The sequence below is a fragment of the Sycon ciliatum genome, chromosome 11 (genome assembly GCF_964019385.1).
Source record: "Sycon ciliatum chromosome 11, ocSycCili1.1, whole genome shotgun sequence".
NCBI classification, from domain to species: domain Eukaryota; kingdom Metazoa; phylum Porifera; class Calcarea; order Leucosolenida; family Sycettidae; genus Sycon; species Sycon ciliatum.
The window spans coordinates 10,028,856-10,048,619 of record NC_088653.1 but is presented as its reverse complement, the minus strand read 5'-3'; the positions used below and the strand labels follow the sequence as shown (position 1 = coordinate 10,048,619).

Genomic DNA, 19,764 nt, shown 5'->3' with positions numbered 1-19,764 from the left:
GAAAGAGTGAGAGAGAGCGAGAGAGAGAAAAAGAGACAAAGAGAGAGAAAGAGAGAGAAAGAGAGGGAGAGAGAAAGAGAGTAAGTTACATTTATAAAGACAGGTAAGTCTAACAAATGAGGACTGAGACCTCTACAACAGGGTTTTTACGCCTGAAAGCAGGTGCATGATTTAACAAGCAGGTTGTCAGTCTAGATTTTATGCGCAGATGGAGAAAAAGCGCAGAATTTTTGTAATGAGATGAAAAGCAGAAATAATAAAAAATAATAAGAAAAGATGAAATGAAAGCCTGCTCACAACCCCGCCCAGCCTTGCGAACTGCGTATGGTGGATTAAGAGAGAGAGAGAAAGAGAGAGAGAGAGAGAGAGAGAGAGAGAGAGAGAGAGAGAGAGAGAGAGAGAGAGAGAGAGAAAGAGAAAGAGAGAGAGAGAGAAGGAGAGAGGGGAAAAAGTACAGAGAGGGTAAGAGATTGACACGCAGACACACCATCAGGCCGACAGATATGGTATTCTGCAATAAAAAGACAGGCAGAGACAGAGGGGGAGGGGGGGGGGGAGAAATTTTTAGAAGGAAAGACGGTTTCATCTCCAAGTTAGGTCCCCGCCCTCTATTCGAAATCTATAATTTTGCCAGTTCAGGTAATCCTTGGAAGCGGAAGGTTTTTTCCCAGCCTAGGTGCGACTCACTGTGAATTAGGAACTTGTGGTCTGGCTTGAGAAAAACTTGGTTGTGGCAAATGGGATTTCGGCTTTGGCCTCTGGTAGGTGGATTTCATCTATCCTTCCCACTGTTGAGGAACTGCATCTGACCGCTGCTCATGGGTGGCGGGGTCCCGCGGAAGCGCGGGGCTGTAGCGAGGGGGGGGGGGGGGGGGGTAGGGGGACACAGCCCCCCCCCGCCTATTCTGTTTGCTGACCCTTCAGTGAAAAAGTGCTGCCCCTCCTCATTCTCCGATTATTTGTGTTTTTTCATGCCATTCTGGCAGGCGTTCGCTCCGTACGTTGCATTTAGCGTTGCAAGACAGTTATTTGGAAAATGGGAAAATCGGTTACGGGGTAACTGTTTTCCCTGTCCCCTCCCCCCCCCCCCCCATCCTCTCTACTATTTTGACCTGGCCATAACTCTGGAAGCGAAAAGGCGGTTCAGTGCTCAGACGCCAAGCTAAGGTGTAGGCAGGATCCCAGCACAGCCCGTTCATCACTTTCTCAAACAAATTTGACCACCGGTGACAACCCCCCCCCCCCCCCCCACCCATCACCCCATCCCTTCTCCCTGGCCCCGACCCGGACCATGCCACCAAAATACCGTATAACAATGATATGAGTCATTCTTGGTTAACTCACTGGAATGTTTTCTCAATCCTTTTCTTCTTGTCGGGATTCAGGCGTAGCGCAATCTTCTTCAACTCGGCCAGGGTGATTTCACGCGTTCCAGCTTTGTCCACGGCCCACCTGATAACGCCATGCATATTATCCGGTATGTCAGTGGTGCCAAGGTCGTTTTTCTTGATAAAGTCTTGCATGTCGTCTTTGAAATGGTTGCTGTATTCTGGGTCAATCAGTTTTGCAACGGCTCGGGCAAAGTCCTCTGGACACACAGGAGAACAAGGAGGGAAGCGAAAGAAATACAGCGTTTCTCAGAGACATGTCGGTAGCCTATTCACGTTCCCAATACACTGCCTCACACCACAGCAAGTCTAAGCACAGGGACTACAAGTTACGCTATAATGTATTATATTCCGATTCCAAGTCTTTATTTGGTACAGTAAAGAGGTGATAGGAACTTAGCAAGTAGGAACAACTAAAATAACAACGAACAATGTAATGTATTTAGTGAAAAAATATCTAGAAGCAGATTATACTCCGGATAATATTAATGGTGCGTATTTTGTCTTCGATTCTACACAGAAAGGCAGCAACATACTTACCACGTCTAGGGCGGCCGATGCACTTTTCCATCCATTCACTAAAGTCTTGATAGTCAGAAATGTCTGACAAAAATTTCTCTCTGAAAGAGGACAACATGAAAAGACAACATGAAAAGGCGTCAGATGCCGCTTCTTTACGGATGGAGAGGAAAATTCCGATCCACCAATTACAGTATATGGGCAAAGGTGAAAACCCAATTTCTGCATCAATGTTGATCTGTTTTCCACACCTCGTGTTCCCAACTCACTGTGGTGTACAGCACAGTTGAAGCAATCCTCTTCAAGTCAGGACTTGACCATGATACATATACCTGTCATTGCACCGTCATGGTCTGAGAACTCACTCAATGGGCCGGGCTGACTCATTATGTTGGAAATGATGCAGTACATTTCACTGAACTTTACCTAGGACTGATTCAACGGTTCTATACTTCATTGTTGAGCAATGCATGAGTAGAACTTACAGTGGTGAAGTGGGTTGGACAATACCACAGCTCCCATGAGCAGCATGACCCTCAGCATGGCCTGATACATTCAACAGGAAAGAACAGAAAACAGCATATGAAAACTATCCATGTCTCCGTGCAGAAAAATTTGATTATAGGAATGGGTATAAATTATAAATTATAAACTGATTTCATAAAAGGTAAGCATAAAACACATACCCAACTTGTCATGTATTCACTATCCACAGAGACAATGACTCTTTTTTTGTACAGAATCTCCTGCAAACTGAAGTTCTCTTTGAGACCTGAGCAAGCTCATAGATCAAATGAGCCTCTAAATTCAAAAAGGTGGCTTATGTCATTTTTGAGCATTTTGAGTGATCTATACCCTGGCATTGCTGTATCCCAGCAGATCACCTAGGTCTAAAATTGTCATGTTTCACAGAGTTATAGGTGTTTGAAAAAGTGTTATTTTTCGTTGGCTGAGCGTAGCGAATGAAACGAAAAATGTATTTTTTGCCAGCATTTTCACCATAGTTACGGCACCAGGATTGCGTCAGCTGTTTTTTGTCAGTGTTCTCAAACTTTTCTCTTCATCGTGGTCTTTCTCTTTTCGTTGTAGTTTGCATTTTTGTTCGTCCGGGGAAGAGTTTGACCATGCCACAAACGAGAAGTAAAAACTCGCTGGCAAGCGTTTCGCTTGCACCCCTGGTTCAAATCCCAGTTCCACCCAGAAAAAAGCGGACCCGGTCCGCCTCACCTGGACCTGTCGGCACAGCCCGAAAGCGTATCCGTGCTGGCAACGTCGAGGAGCAAGTACCTGCTCCGGATCCTGTCATGGTTGGTCCCCCGGAGGTTGCCGGCTCCCCGCCAGCTTGGTTCGCGCAGGCCTTCGGACAGCTGTCAGAGAAGATCCAGGATGTCAAGAGAGAGAGACGAGGGCTGCGCGGGCTGAGCTGGCAGCCTCCAAGTCGAACCACGTCATGTTGAAGCAAGCTGGCCTGCAAAAACAATTCGACGTAAACCAAACTGTGCTCGATGGCGTGGAGGAAGCGCTCACTCAACTGCCATCAGACGCGGCTGCATACCTAGCAAAAAGTAACGCGACCCTGACCCTCCACCAGAAGCATCTCCGGATTACGGACGCTTACGATTGGAAAACAGTCGAAATATATGAAAACGGTGTGCTGGGTGACGGGATGGCAGATGACAAGAGGATTGCTCAGGCGGCTGCAACAGCACGGCGGATAGTAGCATGTCCTGATAGCACGCGGGAGCATCAGCAGAGGAATTTTCGCACCCCCAGCCAGCAGTATATGTCACGGGCCCCTGCACAGTTCGGCCGAAGAAACACTGGCTTCGGGGCGTTCGGAGACGGAGGCAGAGTTCTGGGCTCTGCGGGAGTCACCTGCTATGCCTGTGGACAGGTGGGTCACATGGCCAGAGTATGCCTCAGCCAGCAGCGTGGTCCACGGCAACACCAACCGTGATTTGGTGGAGCAGCCAAAGGGCAATTCGGCGGCCCCAGCATGTTTAGTGCTTCACCAGCGGCAGCAGCCCTCATGCCAGCCCAGCACCCACAATAAGATAAGTGTGCACGGGCGGCTTCAGCCATGTGTTAGTTTTTGGCGTGGTATTGGCGCGTCAGAGTTTGTATTGAAGATTATTGGGTGTGGTATTTTTTGTGTTTCACTGTCCTTCCTCCTCCATAGGTCATCTGTAATTCCCCTTGCTGTTTTCTCCCATGCTGAGTTTGTGTCCTCCAATATCCGGGATTTATGTTTGTCGGGTGCCGTTGAGGAAGCCCCACTGGCCAGCTTAGTTGTGGTCAGTCCTTTCGGTGTGGTTCCAATGAAAAATGGGAAGCTGCGCCCAATATTAGATCTGCGGTATGTCAATCAATTCCTAGCTGATATGCGTTTCTCTTTTAAAGATCTTCCTGTCATTCCCCTGTTATTTCAGTCCGAGTGCTTTATGTTCACATTTGACTTGGAGGAGGCATAGTTATTGGATTTTTTTGTCTTGGAAAGCAGTGGTGTAGATTCATATGGGCTGGGCTTGATCCTATGCGCAAATGAGTGCTAGCGGAGTGCTGTCACTACAGTCTATGGAGCGAATGCATGTGTGTGTGAGGCTCCCTGGGAGCAAAGGTGTGCAACACTTGGTGATCTGCATGCCTATGGGAGGCAGAGCGTGAGCTCCCTGGGAGGGTGTGTGTCATTCCCACCTGGTGGGCAGGTTATGCATGTGTTTTCCCAAGGGGACAATGTGCGACGGGACACTGGGTTATCTGCATGCCAATGAGAGGCAGGCCTGGAGCTCCCTGGGAGCGGGTTGGTCATCCCCACTTGGGTGGTTAGGTTGTGCATGTGTTTGCCCAAGGGGACAATGTGCTACGGGATGCTGTTGTCTGCGGGGTCGGGTTTGTTTGTGGCTCGAAAGCCTATGGAATGAGCTGTCATGCATGGGACCCGTTTACGATGGCCATTAATGAGAACCCATGGTTGTTGTTGTTGTTGTTGTGTTTTTGTTGACTGGGTTGCGTGTTTCTGCCTATTTTTGCTTCTCCGTGTGTCATTCTTGTCAGGCCCGTCCGCGTTCTGGGTCGAGGTGGACGCTGTGACACAACCGTCCCTGAAACCTCTGGCGGACCTGCTAAGAACAGTGATTTGGAAGGATGTTGCTAGCTCCACTGCGTCTGCGTACCAGCGCGCGTTACACCGATGGGAAAAGTGGGCCGTACCGTGTCAAGTTACGTCATTCCCAGCGGCACCCACCAGCAGCGTGTGCTTATACATCGTCAAGTTATTGCAGTTAGAGTGTACCATGGGGTCAATAAACCAATTTGTGGCGGCAATGCACTGGGTGCATTGTAAGGTGGATTGCCAGGATCCCACACAACATAGCATGGTGAGACAATTGCTCACTGCTGCAAGACGTCTTTGTGCCCGACCAATCAATCGCCGCTCACCCTTGAGGTCGGTGGTGTTCAACAAGGTCGTCGCCACACTGGCTATCCCTACCGCCCCGTTGCAGGACTGGCAAACCGCAGCGTTGTTTGTCCTCGGCTCCACTGCTCAGCTTCACTGGGACGATTTACAACGCCTCACGCCTCAGGATATCTCCATTTGCGGCACGCATATGTCCCTACACCTGCGACAACGCAAGAACGACCAGTTGCGCCAGGGCGATGTGGTCATGGTGAGCCGGCTGGAGCAGCAGGCTACTACACCATGTCCTGTGTCGGTCATAGAGGGTTTCTTGGAGAGAGCACGGCATGTACCCACTCAACCTCTCTTTGGCAAGGTCTCTGCAGCAACCCACCAGTCATGTCTGCGGGGAAAGATGACATACGCCCGGGCGCGCAAATTGATCCACACAGCTCTCGCCCGCGTAGGTGAAGACCCCACAGGGTATAGCACTCACAGTCTCCGGTCGGGGGGGGGGGGGGGGGGGGAGCGACGGCAGCAGCCAATGCTGGCGTGCCAGAGCGCCTTCTTCAGCGGCAAGGGGGTTGGAAGTCATCCACATGTAAGAACATGTATGTGGAGGCTGTTCCCTCAAGGACATGCTGTCGGTGTCTGACGATATATTGCACCAGTGACTATCGGGTCGGCTATCATTTCCGTCGTGAGTGAACAAAGACCACACTACTACTGTGATCTGTATCTTTCTGTTGTGTGTGGGTGTGTCTGCGGTGTACGCAGAGGCCAGCTAGCTGGCAAAAAGTGGTATTTTTCGTTGGCTGAGCATAGCGAATGAAACGAAAAATGTACTTTTTGCCAGCATTTTCACCATAGTTACGGCACCAGGATTGCGTCAGCTGTTTTTTTGTCAGTGTTCTCAAAATTTTCTCTTCATTTTGGTCTTTCTCTTTTCGTTGTAGTTTCCCACCCGCCCTCCCCTTTATTCTCACTTCCGGATAGGTCCTGCAGGCTACGTTTTGTTCATTTATCTTATGGGGTTATTCTAACCGGTTTTTCCTCAGGGTTGTGCCTCCGCCGGGGTCCAGAGGTTTTTTTCCGCCAGCTTCGGGCCGGTTAATTATCCGGCGGCCCCATTCACCACAGTGGTTCACTTTTTGCATTATGTTGGTCTGGTACATATGTGTACAATGTATATGCGTGAGGTGGCATGCCCTTCTTCATGCTCATCTATACACTACGCTAAGCTCTTCCATCTTCCACCGTGAGTGAACAAAGACCACACTACTACTGTGATCTGTATCTTTCTGTTGTGTGTGGGTGTGTCGGCGGTGTAGGCAGAGAGGCCAGTTAGCTGGCAAAAAGTGAGTTATACATCACTTTATGCGGAAACCACACAACTTTAAAATGCATTTTCTCAGTACTGCATGAAACGACATAAGCGTGTATGTTCGCAAGTTGTACAGTTATTGTACTGTTGAGATACCCAATTCAACTAAATCAATACAATACAAAACAAGAAAAATAGAAAAAACCCTCTTTTCCGATCTAGAGGCTCAAGTTGTGTTGCAAGATAGTGTGAAGTAGACATTTGCACACAAGTAAACTAACACTAGCATACAGGGAGCACACATGGTGTATTGAGCACATTCAACTTTACCAGCATCATCTTGGCGAGCAGCAGTGGACTGACTGGCTTGATCAGAGTGTGACTGGCTGCCAGAAGGAACGCTCTCCACCGAGTCTGATTGAACAGTAGAGGAAGTGAATATAAAAAATATCCATATCTCGGCGCAGAAATATTCGATTATAGGAATGTGTATTAAATCCTAATGGTCAGCATAACACACATACCTAACGAGTCATGTGTTTATTATCCACAGGGAAAATAATTCTCTTTTTCGTATAGAATCCCATGCAAACTGAAGTTCTCTTTGAGACCTGAGTAAGCCCATAGATCAAGTTGTGTTGCAAGATAGTGTGAAGTAGACATTTGCACACAAGTAAGTAAACTAGCAGTAGCATACAGAGAGCACACATGGTGTATTGAGCACATTCTACTTTAAATAAGCGACGAGGAGATAATAGCTTTCCATGATGAGTGAGTCATGAAAAATGATCAGGAAATTTTGCATTTAGATTCATTATAATTATTATTCTCTTCTTTTTGTTTCGTAACGTCCGCCTTACTAATACTATTCTTGACATTTTTTATCGGTTGAACGCGTCCTTATCGACATAAAGTTTTTAAGTTGTGCATTCGCCTCATAATGCATGCTGCCACAACACTCTGATTGACTTTGCTATGAATGAAGCCATAGTTTTCACATCTGACAATAACGAGATTGTTTCAACACTTCTACACCTAGGTACCTGGCGTGGAATTTGCATTCACAGTGCTTGCAATGCTTTTTCTTTTCTCCAGCACATTTCAAGACAAGATGATACAGTTTGTTTTACATCACCAGGCATATACATATGGGATAGGTGTGCAATGAGATTGGTAATCTTTCTACTCATGATTAGTCACACACGTTTAATCCACACACTTGTGATAAGTCACACACCATTGACTCATGCACTCAGCATAAGTCAAGCACTTTCGAAAGAAGGACATTACATTTCTGGACAGGCAAGCGCAGCGAGGTAGGTAATAAAAATTTTCTCGGGCAATATTTTTTGGTGGCAAGTATGGCATCTAATGTGTTCTTTATCGTTGTTTCTTTTCCTGGCTTCCTCGATCAGGTTTGAGTCTCCTCAGGGTCCTTGCCCTCCCAACCTTCATTTCTGTGCACATCAATCTTGCTTTTTCAATTTTGCTATGATGTGATTTGCCTGCTTCTATGATGCCATACAATCACCATTGAGGACATGCACCTGGTTTTTCACCTCACTACTACATGCTTCCGCGCAAGGATTTTCACCAGCTGGCGCGGTCCAGGAATTAATCTGACCATCCCACGTACTTCAATTAGCAGCGCTGTTCTGCATTGTGACCCGTTCTTGTAATCCTCGTGCATACCGTCTTCTTTCCATTTAAAACATTCTGTTCTCAGTCAGTATTTCTAGACTTCTCCCGTTATCCGGTTCACATCTATCTGCGGTCAACTGTCCTTTAATTAGTGTGTTGTTCCTATTTATGAATATGTCTGTCTGTCAAACAGAGAGGTTCCAGGCTGTCCAAGAGAGTGCTCAATACCGAGAGGCAGAGCGGGTTCAGACAATAAGAGGACAAAGATAGTATTTTAACTCTGCGTTTCACGCACTAAGCGATCATCAGAAAACAGTTATCCGTACAGCTGAACAAACGAGTCACGTTGGTCATACATGAACATGTACGCAGAACTAACGTAAGTCGTTGTTACTTCACTACCGACTGACATGCTCTTGCATGAATCAGAGAGCGGAGTGTTCTTGACCGAATCTTGTTCAAGTTTGTTAGGACAGATCGTGGACACGTGCTGGTCCATATGGCACGGGAGGCGACGACCTTGGAGAACACACTCGAGCCAATCACCTTAGAGAGCACGCTCGTGCTTTACGTGAGCCAATCATCGCCCCCATTTCATGAGAAGATTTGACCAATCTGTGAGCATCATTTTCGGGAGTCGGTTAATAGACAGCAATCTAAGCGATTCTGCCCTCCCATATTTTCTTTCCAGGCAGCGCTCCGGAGCGGTTGCGTGCCCTAGAAAAGTTCTACGCCAACATCCATAAGCAGAACATTTCTGAGTACAAACGAAATTCCTTGCTTGCCGCTCGATCCGCTATCCATGGACATGCCGAGCGAACAAAACCTTGTTTGCTCGCTGGCTGATGACTTGTCACCACCTGGTCACAGGCCGATTTCATTTGTACTCAGAAAAGTCCTCTTTGCAGAAGTTAGCGTAGAAATGTCCTCGCTCTCGCCATCTCCGGTGCGCTGACTGAAGAGAAATCAAGCACAGCACCGAGTACTGCTCTCTTCACAGTAAGTATCGAAAAGTGGTGAATATAAGAGGTGAATATCTAGCAATATCCACTACGCCTGTAGATGGCCAATTGCATGTGGGTGAATATGGAATGAAGTATAAGCCAGTGTATGTAGAGCAATAACTGAAGGTATGTATTTTTGTGTGTTTTCGGGTATGTATATAGCATACAGACAGACTAAGACAACAATGGTAACAGCACACAAATTGAAGGGCAGTTGAGTGCAGATAGATGAGAACAAGATAAAGAGAGCAGTCTTATGTTAAAAGGAATAACGCACCTGTTTGTTCAGAGAGCTCCGCTTCATCCTCCTCATACAGGTTTGCAATGCTTTCGTCCCTTGACCACATGGCATGGCTGTAGATACACACGCACACACACACACATACACACACACACACACGCACACACACACATACAAACCCACAAACACATTCAAAATGAACAAACATGGAACATACTAACCATTTGATGACAAAATTCGATACTCGCACACACACACATGTAGCTGCCCACATTGCTGGCCGTACTCCTGCACGCATTCCTGCTCATACTCTTGCCAACGCCCAAACTCCTGCCCACACTCCTGTCCGCACACGTTGCCCACACTCCCCCCCCCCCGCCCACACTTCTATGCCCACACTCCCCTGCCCACACTTCTCTACCCACCTTTCTCTACCCACACTCCCCTGCCCACACTCCCCTGCCCACACTTCTCTGCCCACCTTTCTCTACCATGGCTCCGGTTTCACGGATATGTGTTTACTGGCTGACATTATGCCATCCTTGGTTAGTGCACCTACACAGTTACTGGCCACAGTGTGAGCGGACCTAGCTTCCCCAGGAGACCCCCTTTCAGAAGAACAGTGTACACTCTGCCCACACTCCCATGCCCACACTCCCATGCCCACACTCTCCTGCCAACACTCTCATGCCAACACTCCCCTGCCCACACTCCCCGGCCCACACTTCTCTGCCCATACTTCTCTGCCCATACTTCGCTGCGCGCATTCCTGATCACACTCCTGCCCACACTCTCCTGCCCACCCTTCTCTGCCCACACTCCCTGCCCTCTTTTCTCTGCCCACACTTCTCTGCCCACACTCCCTGCCCACACTCCCCTGCCCACACTTCTCTGCCCACACTCCCCTGCCCACACGTCTCTGCGCGCATTCCTGATCACACTCCTACCCACACTCTCCTGCCCACCCTTCTCTGCCCACACTCCCTGCCCTCTTTTCTCTGCCCACACTTCTCTGCCCACACTCCCTGCCCAAACTCCCCTGCCCACACGTCTCTGCGCGCATTCCTGATCACACTCCTACCCACACTCCTGCCCACCCTCCTGCCAGCCTTTATTAACATGCTCATACTCCTCCCCTCACTTCTCTGCTCGCATTCTTGATCACATTCCTGCCAGCCTTTCTGAACACGCTCATACTCCTCCCCTCACTTCTCTGCTCGCATTCTTGATCACACTCCTGCCAGCCTTTCTAAACACGCTCATACTCCTCCCCTCACTTCTCTGCTCGCATTCTTGATCACACTCCTGCCAGCCTTTCTGAACATGCTCATACTCCTCCCCTCACTTCTCTGCTCGCATTCTTGATCACACTCCTGCCAGCCTTTCTGAATACGCTCATACTCCTCCCCTCACTTCTCTGCTCGCATTCTTGATCACACTCCTGCCAGCCTTTCTGAACACGCTCATACTCCTCCCCTCACTTCTCTGCTCGCATTCTTGATCACACTCTTGCCCACACGCCTGCCAGCACTCCTTCCCACACTCCCTCCCACGCTGCTCAATCCTGCCCCCCCCCCACTCCTCACTACTACCTACACTACTGCCTGCACTACTGCCTACACTACTGCCTACACTACTGCCTACACTACTGCCTACACTACTGCCTACACTACTGCCTACACTACTGCCTACACTACTGCCTGCACTACTGCCTACACTACTGCCTACACTACTGCCTACACTACTGCCTACACTACTGCCTACACTACTGCCTACACTACTGCCTACACTACTGCCTACACTTCTGCCTGCACTACTGCCTGCACTATTGCCTACACTTCTGCACGCAGTTCCCTTTACACACTTTACCCAGGCGCGTAGCACCGCCGTTGGCGGTGGTCCGGCCAGTGGGGGGGGGGGGGGAGGGGGATCTCCCCCGAAAATATTTTGAAATTAGGGTGCAAAATCCTGCATTCTGGGCACTTTTGGCATTGTTTTACTATTTCCAAGAAAACAACTATGGACAGCATTCAAAGCCTGTTATCTCATCCACCATTGAATAGGTGTACAAAAACTCTCAGCAAAACTAGCGAGGAAAAGAAATGCAGGCAAGAAATAATAATATGTGACAGATGGCGTACAATATGCATTGAAACAATAAGTAGAATAATTATTACTGTGCATGGTCCCGCTGCTGTGTACGAAAGACAAAGCCGCGGAAAAAAGACAAGAAGAGCAATCACAGGCAAACTGCTAGCTGGGTTACTTAGCTGCAAGATCAGCATCCGTGAATGTGCCAAATATTGAGCGGCGGTGATCACTACTGGTGACATCGACGAAGGCATTGCCCAACTACACCACAGACAGTGCATCTGTCCTGTCCTTGTGCGTCTGGAGGAGCATGACTGAATTTAACCGACTCTGACCCATTGTGGAGCGGAGATAGGTCTTGATTCTCCGCATTGCTGAGAAGGATCTCTCGCTGATGGCGTTGGTAGCTGGGCTAACCAGAATCAAGCGCACCAGCTTCACAACTTCAGACAGAAGCTGCCTCTGAGATGTGGAGTAGCCCCGCAAGAACTTCAGCACAGACTTAAACGTGACATCGTCATCAGAGGTCAGCTGCGTCTGAAGGAGGAAAAACTGGGTCAGAAGGAGGTTGGAGTCGAGATCCTCGCCGTACAACTCTGTCACTGCCTTGAACTCGTCTGTAGCGTCCACCCCTTTGGCACTCTTCAAGAGAAGGTTCTCCATCTGCGTGTATATGGCGAAGCTCTTCTGATTAAACCGGGTCTGGATGGAGGACTTGGCACTGTCAAGCACTTCATAATACAGCTGCCGATAGCGGCTTTCCGGGGAGCTGGGGTGGTATGCTGGCTCATCTCCACATTCATACCTATGTGGACGTTTGCGTTTGCGAGGGAACTGCGGTTCAGAGACATCAAACTGGTGACTTTTTTCCACAGTAGCCTCCCAGAACATCGAGAATGAATTCTCTGTGCGCATCTTTGTGATTGTGTTCACCGTCAAACGTGCTATTTTCTGGGCTTCGGCAGCAGACATTGTTGAACTCTGGAGGGAAACAGAGAGGTTGTCACCATGTGCCAGGACAAGATGGGCCAAACTGATTCCAAAGAAGAAGTTGAAAGTCTCCATTTGAGCCTTCACTCCGATTACGCGAGCATGCACGTCGGGGTCCACACTCCCAGCCAGAACTTCATCCCACAGTTCTTGCAAGACCAGATAGTTATCCAGGATGCTTTGCAGACTCTTGCCTCGCACTGTCCAGCGGGTCGGGCACAGCACACGGAATCCTGGTGTGTTGGGCGAGATCTCACCCTTCAGGACGTCAAATCGGGCATTCCGTTTTTGCGAGTACTTAATTAACTTGCTGATCTCGCTGGTGACATCGAGGGAATCTCTGGTCAGCACAGTCGTCTTGATGGTGTCGCACATTGCCAGGTTCAGAGAGTGCCCGTAGCAGTGCACAAAGAGAGCCCTTGGCTCTTCATCTCCCAACTGCTTCGCGACACCAGATCTGTGGCCAGCCATATTTGAGGCACCGTCGTAGCATTGGCCTTGCCAACATTTGAGTTGGAGGTTGAGTCGCAGCATGCAGTCCCGGATAGCCGCAACGATCGTATCTGCAGATATGTTGTCAATCTGGCACAAACCAACGAAATCTTCATGAGCTTCCAACTCCTGGTCAACCCACCGGAAGCACAATGCCAGCTGTTCCTTGTTAGATACGTCTGCGCACTCATCGGCCATTACGCTGAACACCTCAGCAGTATGGATGGACTTGGCCACATTCCGGAGTATGCTATGCGACATTAGCTGAAGGATTTCTTTCTGGATTTCGGGGGAGCAGTACTTGTCCCCACGTCGCTCCAGCCAAGCACGCAACTCGGGAGTATGTAGCTTCTGTAGTTGCAGCAGTTGCATAAAGTTCGACTCTGCATCGTCGTGGCCACGCAAGGGAAGACCTTGGCGACCCAAAAAACTTCATGTTCTCTAGGATTCTCACAAACATTCGCCGATTCAGGGCTTTCTCCTTGGCATGGGCTTGACTTAGCGCCTCACCAATGTCCGGGACAGTCTGCGGTAGCACAAGCATCACCTGGACAGCGTCGATATGACACAGCGACTTTTCGTGACGGCGGAACCCCTCCGTGGCATCTTTCCAATTTTTGAAGCCCTTAGAAATGAAGGCCGAGTCCTTCGATGGCGCTTTCAGCTTCCCTTGCTGATCAGCAAAGGAACACAAATGGCAGGTCACAGAATCCGTCGACTCGTCGTAGTGCAACCAGTTGAATTTATCGAACCAAGCTGGTTGAAACGGACGCTCAACGATCGATGTTCGCCCGAAACTTCGCTTTGGAAACGCAAAGTTCTGAGGCTGATGAGCCTCCATGGTGTCCACACAAGCAGCAATCAGAGAGGAAAAAGACACACAACTACGAGAATTCTTTGGAAAAAGTGGAAAACAAAAAGCAGCGGATCAGCGAAGGCGTGCAAGCGAAAAGCGTCCGGGGATGTGCATCACACAGTGTACATGGTCGTAGGCCATACCGGTAGCCCTATATGCACGTACACTCGCATGTGTTACGCGTAGGGCTCCCTGGTGAAAGCCAGGAAGTCGTACGACCCCCTACGACTCCCTGGTGGAGGCCATGCAGCCTTGCAGGGCCTTCAAAAAAAACGTGGTCGGGCGAAAAAGTGGTCATGTCATTAAGCAAGCAGTGTAGGGAAATTATTGCCACTGCCTACTGACCAGTACTTTGGCCGAGTGGTTGTGGGCTTTCCTGCTAATCGCAAGGTTCTGAGTTCAAGACCAGTGCTGACACCAGTGAGCGTGTACATTGTTAACAAATGCTGTGATGCAAGCGTGAAGCACTTTACATGCAGTTAACTGCTCTGACAACCACTGTCAACTGTGTACCTGTATTCGTAGTGAGGGTAACATAGATGCAGCTAACGAGGTTTGCACCTTGTCAGGCATTGCTTGTGATACTAAGTTAGCCTCGCTGTCACGTGCTACATCTGCCACCCTGGCATGGTGGTGGCCTTGTACAAGCAAAACTTCCTAAACTAGTTGTGTTTCTCAACACAATTGCATAGCCGATTTGGTTGCGTATCTGCGATCTTTACTTTCTTCTGCTTATGTACTTCAAATAGGGAAAGGAATTTAAAAAGGATCTGGGAAGTACACAGCTCAATAAGACCTTTCTGGTTTCTAGGGATGACGACACCGCCACATGAAAATACCACATGAAAAGACTACATGAAAAGACCACATTCAAAGGCGTCAGATGCCGCTTTTTTACGGATGGAGAGGAAAATTCAGATCCAACAATATAATTATGGGAAAGGTGAAAACCCACTTTCTGCATCAATGTTGCCCTGTTTTCCACACCTCGTGTTCCCAACTCACTGTGGTGTACAGCACAGTTGAAACAATTCTCTTCAAGTCAGGACTTGATCATGATACATATAGCTATCATTGCACAATCATGGTCTGAGAACTCAGTCACTGGGCCGGCCTGACTCATTATGTTGGAAATGGTGCAGTACATTTCACTGAACTTTACACAGGACTGATTCAACGGTTCTATACTTCATTGTTGAGTAATGCATGCGTAGAACTTACAGTGGTGAAGTGGATAGGAAAATTCCACAGCTGCCATCAGCAGCGTGATGCTCAGCATGGCCTGATACATTCAACAGGAAAGAACAGAAAACAGATTTTAAAACTATCCCTGTCTCTGTGCAGAAGTATTCGATTATAGGAATGGGTATCAAATCATCAAGGTTAGCATAACACACATACCTAACCAGTCATGTGTGCATTATCCACAGAGAAAATTATTATCTTTTTTCGTATGGAATCCCATGCAAACAGAAGTTCTCTTTGAGACCTGAGCAAGCCCATGGATCAAGTTGTGTTGCAAGATAGTGTGAAGTAGACATTTGCACACAAGTAAACTAACACTAGCATACAGGGAGCACACATGGTGTATTGAGCACATTCAACTTTACCAGCATCATCTTGCCGAGCAGCAGTGGACTGACTGGCTTGATCAGAGTGTGACTGGCGGGTCGAAGGAACGCTCTCCGCGGAGTCTGATTGAACAGTCGAGGAAATAGCTCCCGCAGAGACCGGCTGGACGGCTTGCACCCGACGCTTCCGGAATATGTCCGGGAAATCGGTGGCCAGCTGCAGTGAGGAGAGTAACAAATATACAAACAAGCAACAAACATGGCTCTGATATCAACATCAGCTAGTGTCAATATCATCCATACCACTGAGAGTGAAATCAATGAGAGGTACACGACCGAGAATACATTGTGCATTGCGTAATGGTAGGTTAAAGATGTTTTGTTGAGTAAAATGATAGAACAACTTGCATACATCAACAGAGACACATAGGGAGAGGGGGGGGGGGGGAAGTAGAGAGCGTCAGGCAAAATAGCACGTCATAGTACATTTGAGATCAGCGGGAAGAAGATGACGACGTACACTAATTTAGTATCTGTGCACACGAATCTGCTGTGTGTGTGACTCTGTGTATCATCTTCTGTGGTTTCATGCCTAGCATGTACGTCTGAACCATCCTACAAAGTTTGAATGACGTAGGTTGAGCGATCGCTCCGCGAAACATACTTTTTGAAATTCTCTTCATAGTACATCTCCACCATTGAAATTTCGAATTTCTTCAAAAAAAGTGCGGAGAGGGGTGGCTTGCAACCTCGATATTGCTTGTTCCAGGCATGCTTTGGAGCCATCTTCTGTTGAAGTAGTGGCGGGGATCTGCCCTGCAACTGCTACAACAAAAAATGATTCGATCTGAGAAAGGGTGAGACCGCGAATCTCGGTTGAATATTGAGTATTTCAAGCCTTTTCACGACGAAGATGGAGTTCTTTTTGGAGATGGACGTCGCGGCAAAGGACATGGTGTCCGACTTCTGGCGTCTGGTGAAGCCAGGGATCATTTGTCCAGTCAGGTCGGCAGCCTTACCGTCGGTAAGCTTGTGTTTTGATCCCGTTCTGCTCGATGTGGTAGATCACAAACAATTTGATATCGCACAAATTGATCTCAGCATCGTGCGTACGGTATTTTATATTCAGAAATTCCCAAAGTGTCTCTGTGTGGCCATCCTATGCCACGAAAAACTCCAATCAGGCTCCTAGGTCCTCTGCCTTCATGCTTGAATGTCCATATCGTTTGAACAACGAACACAACAATCGAGGACGGCTTTGCAATGAAAAATACAGCATACTGGAGCTGATAAAAGAAAGAAAAAAACGTGCTCAGGATGAGACTCGAGTACACGCATACTCTCCCAGCAGGTGAAACGCAAATTTTTGTGAAAAATGCGTGTCGCTGATGGACCAGTAATTTTGCCTGACGACACTGAGAGAGAGAGAGAGGCAGAGAGAGAGAGACTGAGGGAGACTAAGAGAGAGACTGAGAGAGAGGGGCGTAACAGGCCATCACACTCACCAGTTCTTCATGCTGCCGTAGCACCTTGCAGATCTTTGCAAAGCGCTGGGCGTTCGGTGATTTCACTAGCAGCTGGTGAAGCTTGGTCGAGGTGTGATGGTAGTCGGTAACTGCCCAGCTGTGGACCAATGCTGCTGCAGCGCATAGATGATTACTGTCCACACATGATGAAGATGATGATGTAAGGCCCAGGCAGGTGGCTAGTGCAGGCAGGTCGGACTCACCAAGGCTTTCTCGGATGGACTCAAAGGACTGTGCAGAGAGCAGTGAAGCATGGTTGACCGGCCATTCGAGAAGAAGCGGGGCACGATCAACGTCACGTTGGCTAGTGGAGAGATGACCCTTTGTTGCTACGGATGATCGGACGTCCTCTGCGTCGTACACAGCGAAATCAAACTTGTCGCTTGGCTCGTGGAGGTGCTGACGAATCGAAGCAGAGCTGATGATGCTTGTGGAGTAGCTAGTGCCCGGGCTATACTGTGCTGCGAGGTCACCAAACACCTTGCGCAACAGAGCCAGCAGACAATAGCCATCTAGCGTATCTTCAACGGGCGCATGGACAACAGCGACAGCTTGGCGCAGGCTGTCCGTGACGGAGATGCAACCACGGGCTGTGGAATGGACTGGAGCCACTACCACCAGATTCTTCCAGAGCTCAGCAGGAATGCCGTGAAGCTCGTGGAAATAGGCGTACAGCTCTGTCTGTAGCCGGATAACAAGAGCAGTGGAGAAGCAGTGCTGAGTCGTGAAAGAGACTCCTGCGCACGCCGACCGAGATGATGAATCTTTCTTGGCCAGTGAGCCGAGGCAGTTGTCAGCGGTCGGAAGACGGCTGGGTGCCAGGATCCTTCCTTTCTCCTGGAGCAACACACCTAGTTGTATCACCATCTGCAGCAGCAGAGGGCCCTGACCTTCTGCTCCCTCGCAGCTGTTAAGCTTGCCGAGGACTTCCTGGACCTTCGCAACACCATCTATGAAGTGCAGCATATCTCCGTCATCAAGCCCAGGTGGTGCGAAAATGAGACCAATGACCTTGGAGAGCAACCAGTTGGGTCGGTTAACAATGATGTCGTCCAGCTCAGGTGATGAGAAAGAAACAATCTAGAAACAAAAACACGATATGCAAACCCATACACACAGCAACACACATAGTTGTAAGCCGATGCACTGTACATGCCCAAATATGGATGCAAACACATTCCACACGCATGCGCAGACAGAAGGATAGTAAAAAGGCCAAATACCTCCAAAATAAAACATAACAAAGCAAGTTAACCAGCCAATCCTCGACGTGTCATGACAGCACACTTCGCCTGACCCCACATTGAGAGACAATGCGAAACTGTTAAATGAACTATCCTAAGTTTTAAAGAAATGGATGTAAGGGACACGGGTAGAGATGCCCTGGCTTGAGTTGCGCGGAAATCAGTGCCGTATCCCCTCATGGACACAAATACTACCCTCTGGTGCCAGCCAAAGCAGGACTATGCAGCACATCCTAATAGAAACTCACTGTTGAAGATCAATCCATCAAAGGTGCAAAGCACAATGCACCCATTGTCAATCATTTCTTTATCAGCCTAAAGCCAGCAATCTGTAGGTGATATCCCCTGCTGTCAAGCCCCAGCTAGCCATACTGTGCACAGCAACACACTAAACCTGTTCCACAATTTTCACTTCACATTGAAGTTTCCAGCAGCCTTACACTTACTAGTATCGGTGTATAGCTGGTCTAGCACTGAATAATAGATAATAAACTACAGCTAATTGCAGGATGGGCATCGTAATGTTCTAGATATGGGCTTTAAAAGAAGTAGGAACAAATCAAACCGGTTGCATCTTTCCCTCAAACCAACGAATAAGAACAAATCTAGTTTAGGGGTGGTTGCAAACGTTTTTTTGTTGTTCCTGAGACGAGCATCATTCGTTGGAGGGGTTGGGGGGGGGGCAAAAATCGCAAGTCGATCGACACTAGGGTCAATTCATCGGAAACTGTCCCGCTGGCTTTTGAAAGTTCGATCTGGGCCGAATTGAGGATCAAAAACCCACTTTAAATCTCAAGAATCTCATTCTTGGTTTGGGATTTGCTACTCCACATATTTTGCCATGGCATACCTATTCAAATTTTGTAAACCTGGCTGAATTTCTATTTATGGATACGAGTTAAGACACTTTCTGACTGTATAAAGTATCATGTTACAGTGATGGAAAGTTACTCTCGTATCCATAATGCCTTTTTCCTTTCTACATTTATTTATGGCTCAACATCCGAGTTTCAAATTGCACACCTGATAAGCCGTCAAGAACCGTACGGCGAAACGTACGTCGTATGAAACAACTTGTTTTGTAGTCAACTAGTCCATCACAATGTCATGCATGAGGAGTACTGTAGGAGTTTGGCTTTCGGCTTGTACAATTCGTTTTCGCAAAGCTTCCCATTTCTTTACTTATCTTTAATATTCATGACTCACCCAAGTTGGGTGGTGTGATGCTTTGCTGCTTCGAATTGTAGTTAGACCGCTTTGTCAAATATCGTACTGGTCTCGTCATCGTCCAGTAACAATCGACATTCTTTGTTCCGTTGGGACTGTAGCTTTTGCTCGTTTTCGTTGCGCTTGCCTTCCCCTCTTTGGTCTTTTCGTAACCTTGAACCTTCCAAGTTGGAAGGCTGTAGGCTAGCGCTACGGAGATGTGTTGAAGCTAGGTGTCAGGACGTCGAATGTCTCAGTACTCTGTCAGTTTTGT

General features: G+C 48.2%; 1 protein-coding gene across 1 annotated transcript in view; it reads right to left on the bottom strand.

The window, feature by feature from the left end:
• LOC135826996 (uncharacterized) overlaps nucleotides 1-19,764 on the bottom strand; it is a 92,056-nt gene that overhangs the window by 1,819 nt on the left and 70,473 nt on the right. Inside the window, exons 8-15 of the mRNA XM_065339520.1 lie at nucleotides 17,020-18,120; nucleotides 15,554-15,731; nucleotides 15,165-15,225; nucleotides 9,551-9,627; nucleotides 6,959-7,042; nucleotides 2,393-2,453; nucleotides 1,929-2,008; nucleotides 1,345-1,588 (exon numbers count right to left, since the gene is read on the bottom strand). Coding sequence (XP_065195592.1) covers nucleotides 1,345-1,588; nucleotides 1,929-2,008; nucleotides 2,393-2,453; nucleotides 6,959-7,042; nucleotides 9,551-9,627; nucleotides 15,165-15,225; nucleotides 15,554-15,731; nucleotides 17,020-18,120 — 1,886 coding nt within the window. The remainder of the gene's footprint in view (nucleotides 1-1,344; nucleotides 1,589-1,928; nucleotides 2,009-2,392; nucleotides 2,454-6,958; nucleotides 7,043-9,550; nucleotides 9,628-15,164; nucleotides 15,226-15,553; nucleotides 15,732-17,019; nucleotides 18,121-19,764) is intronic.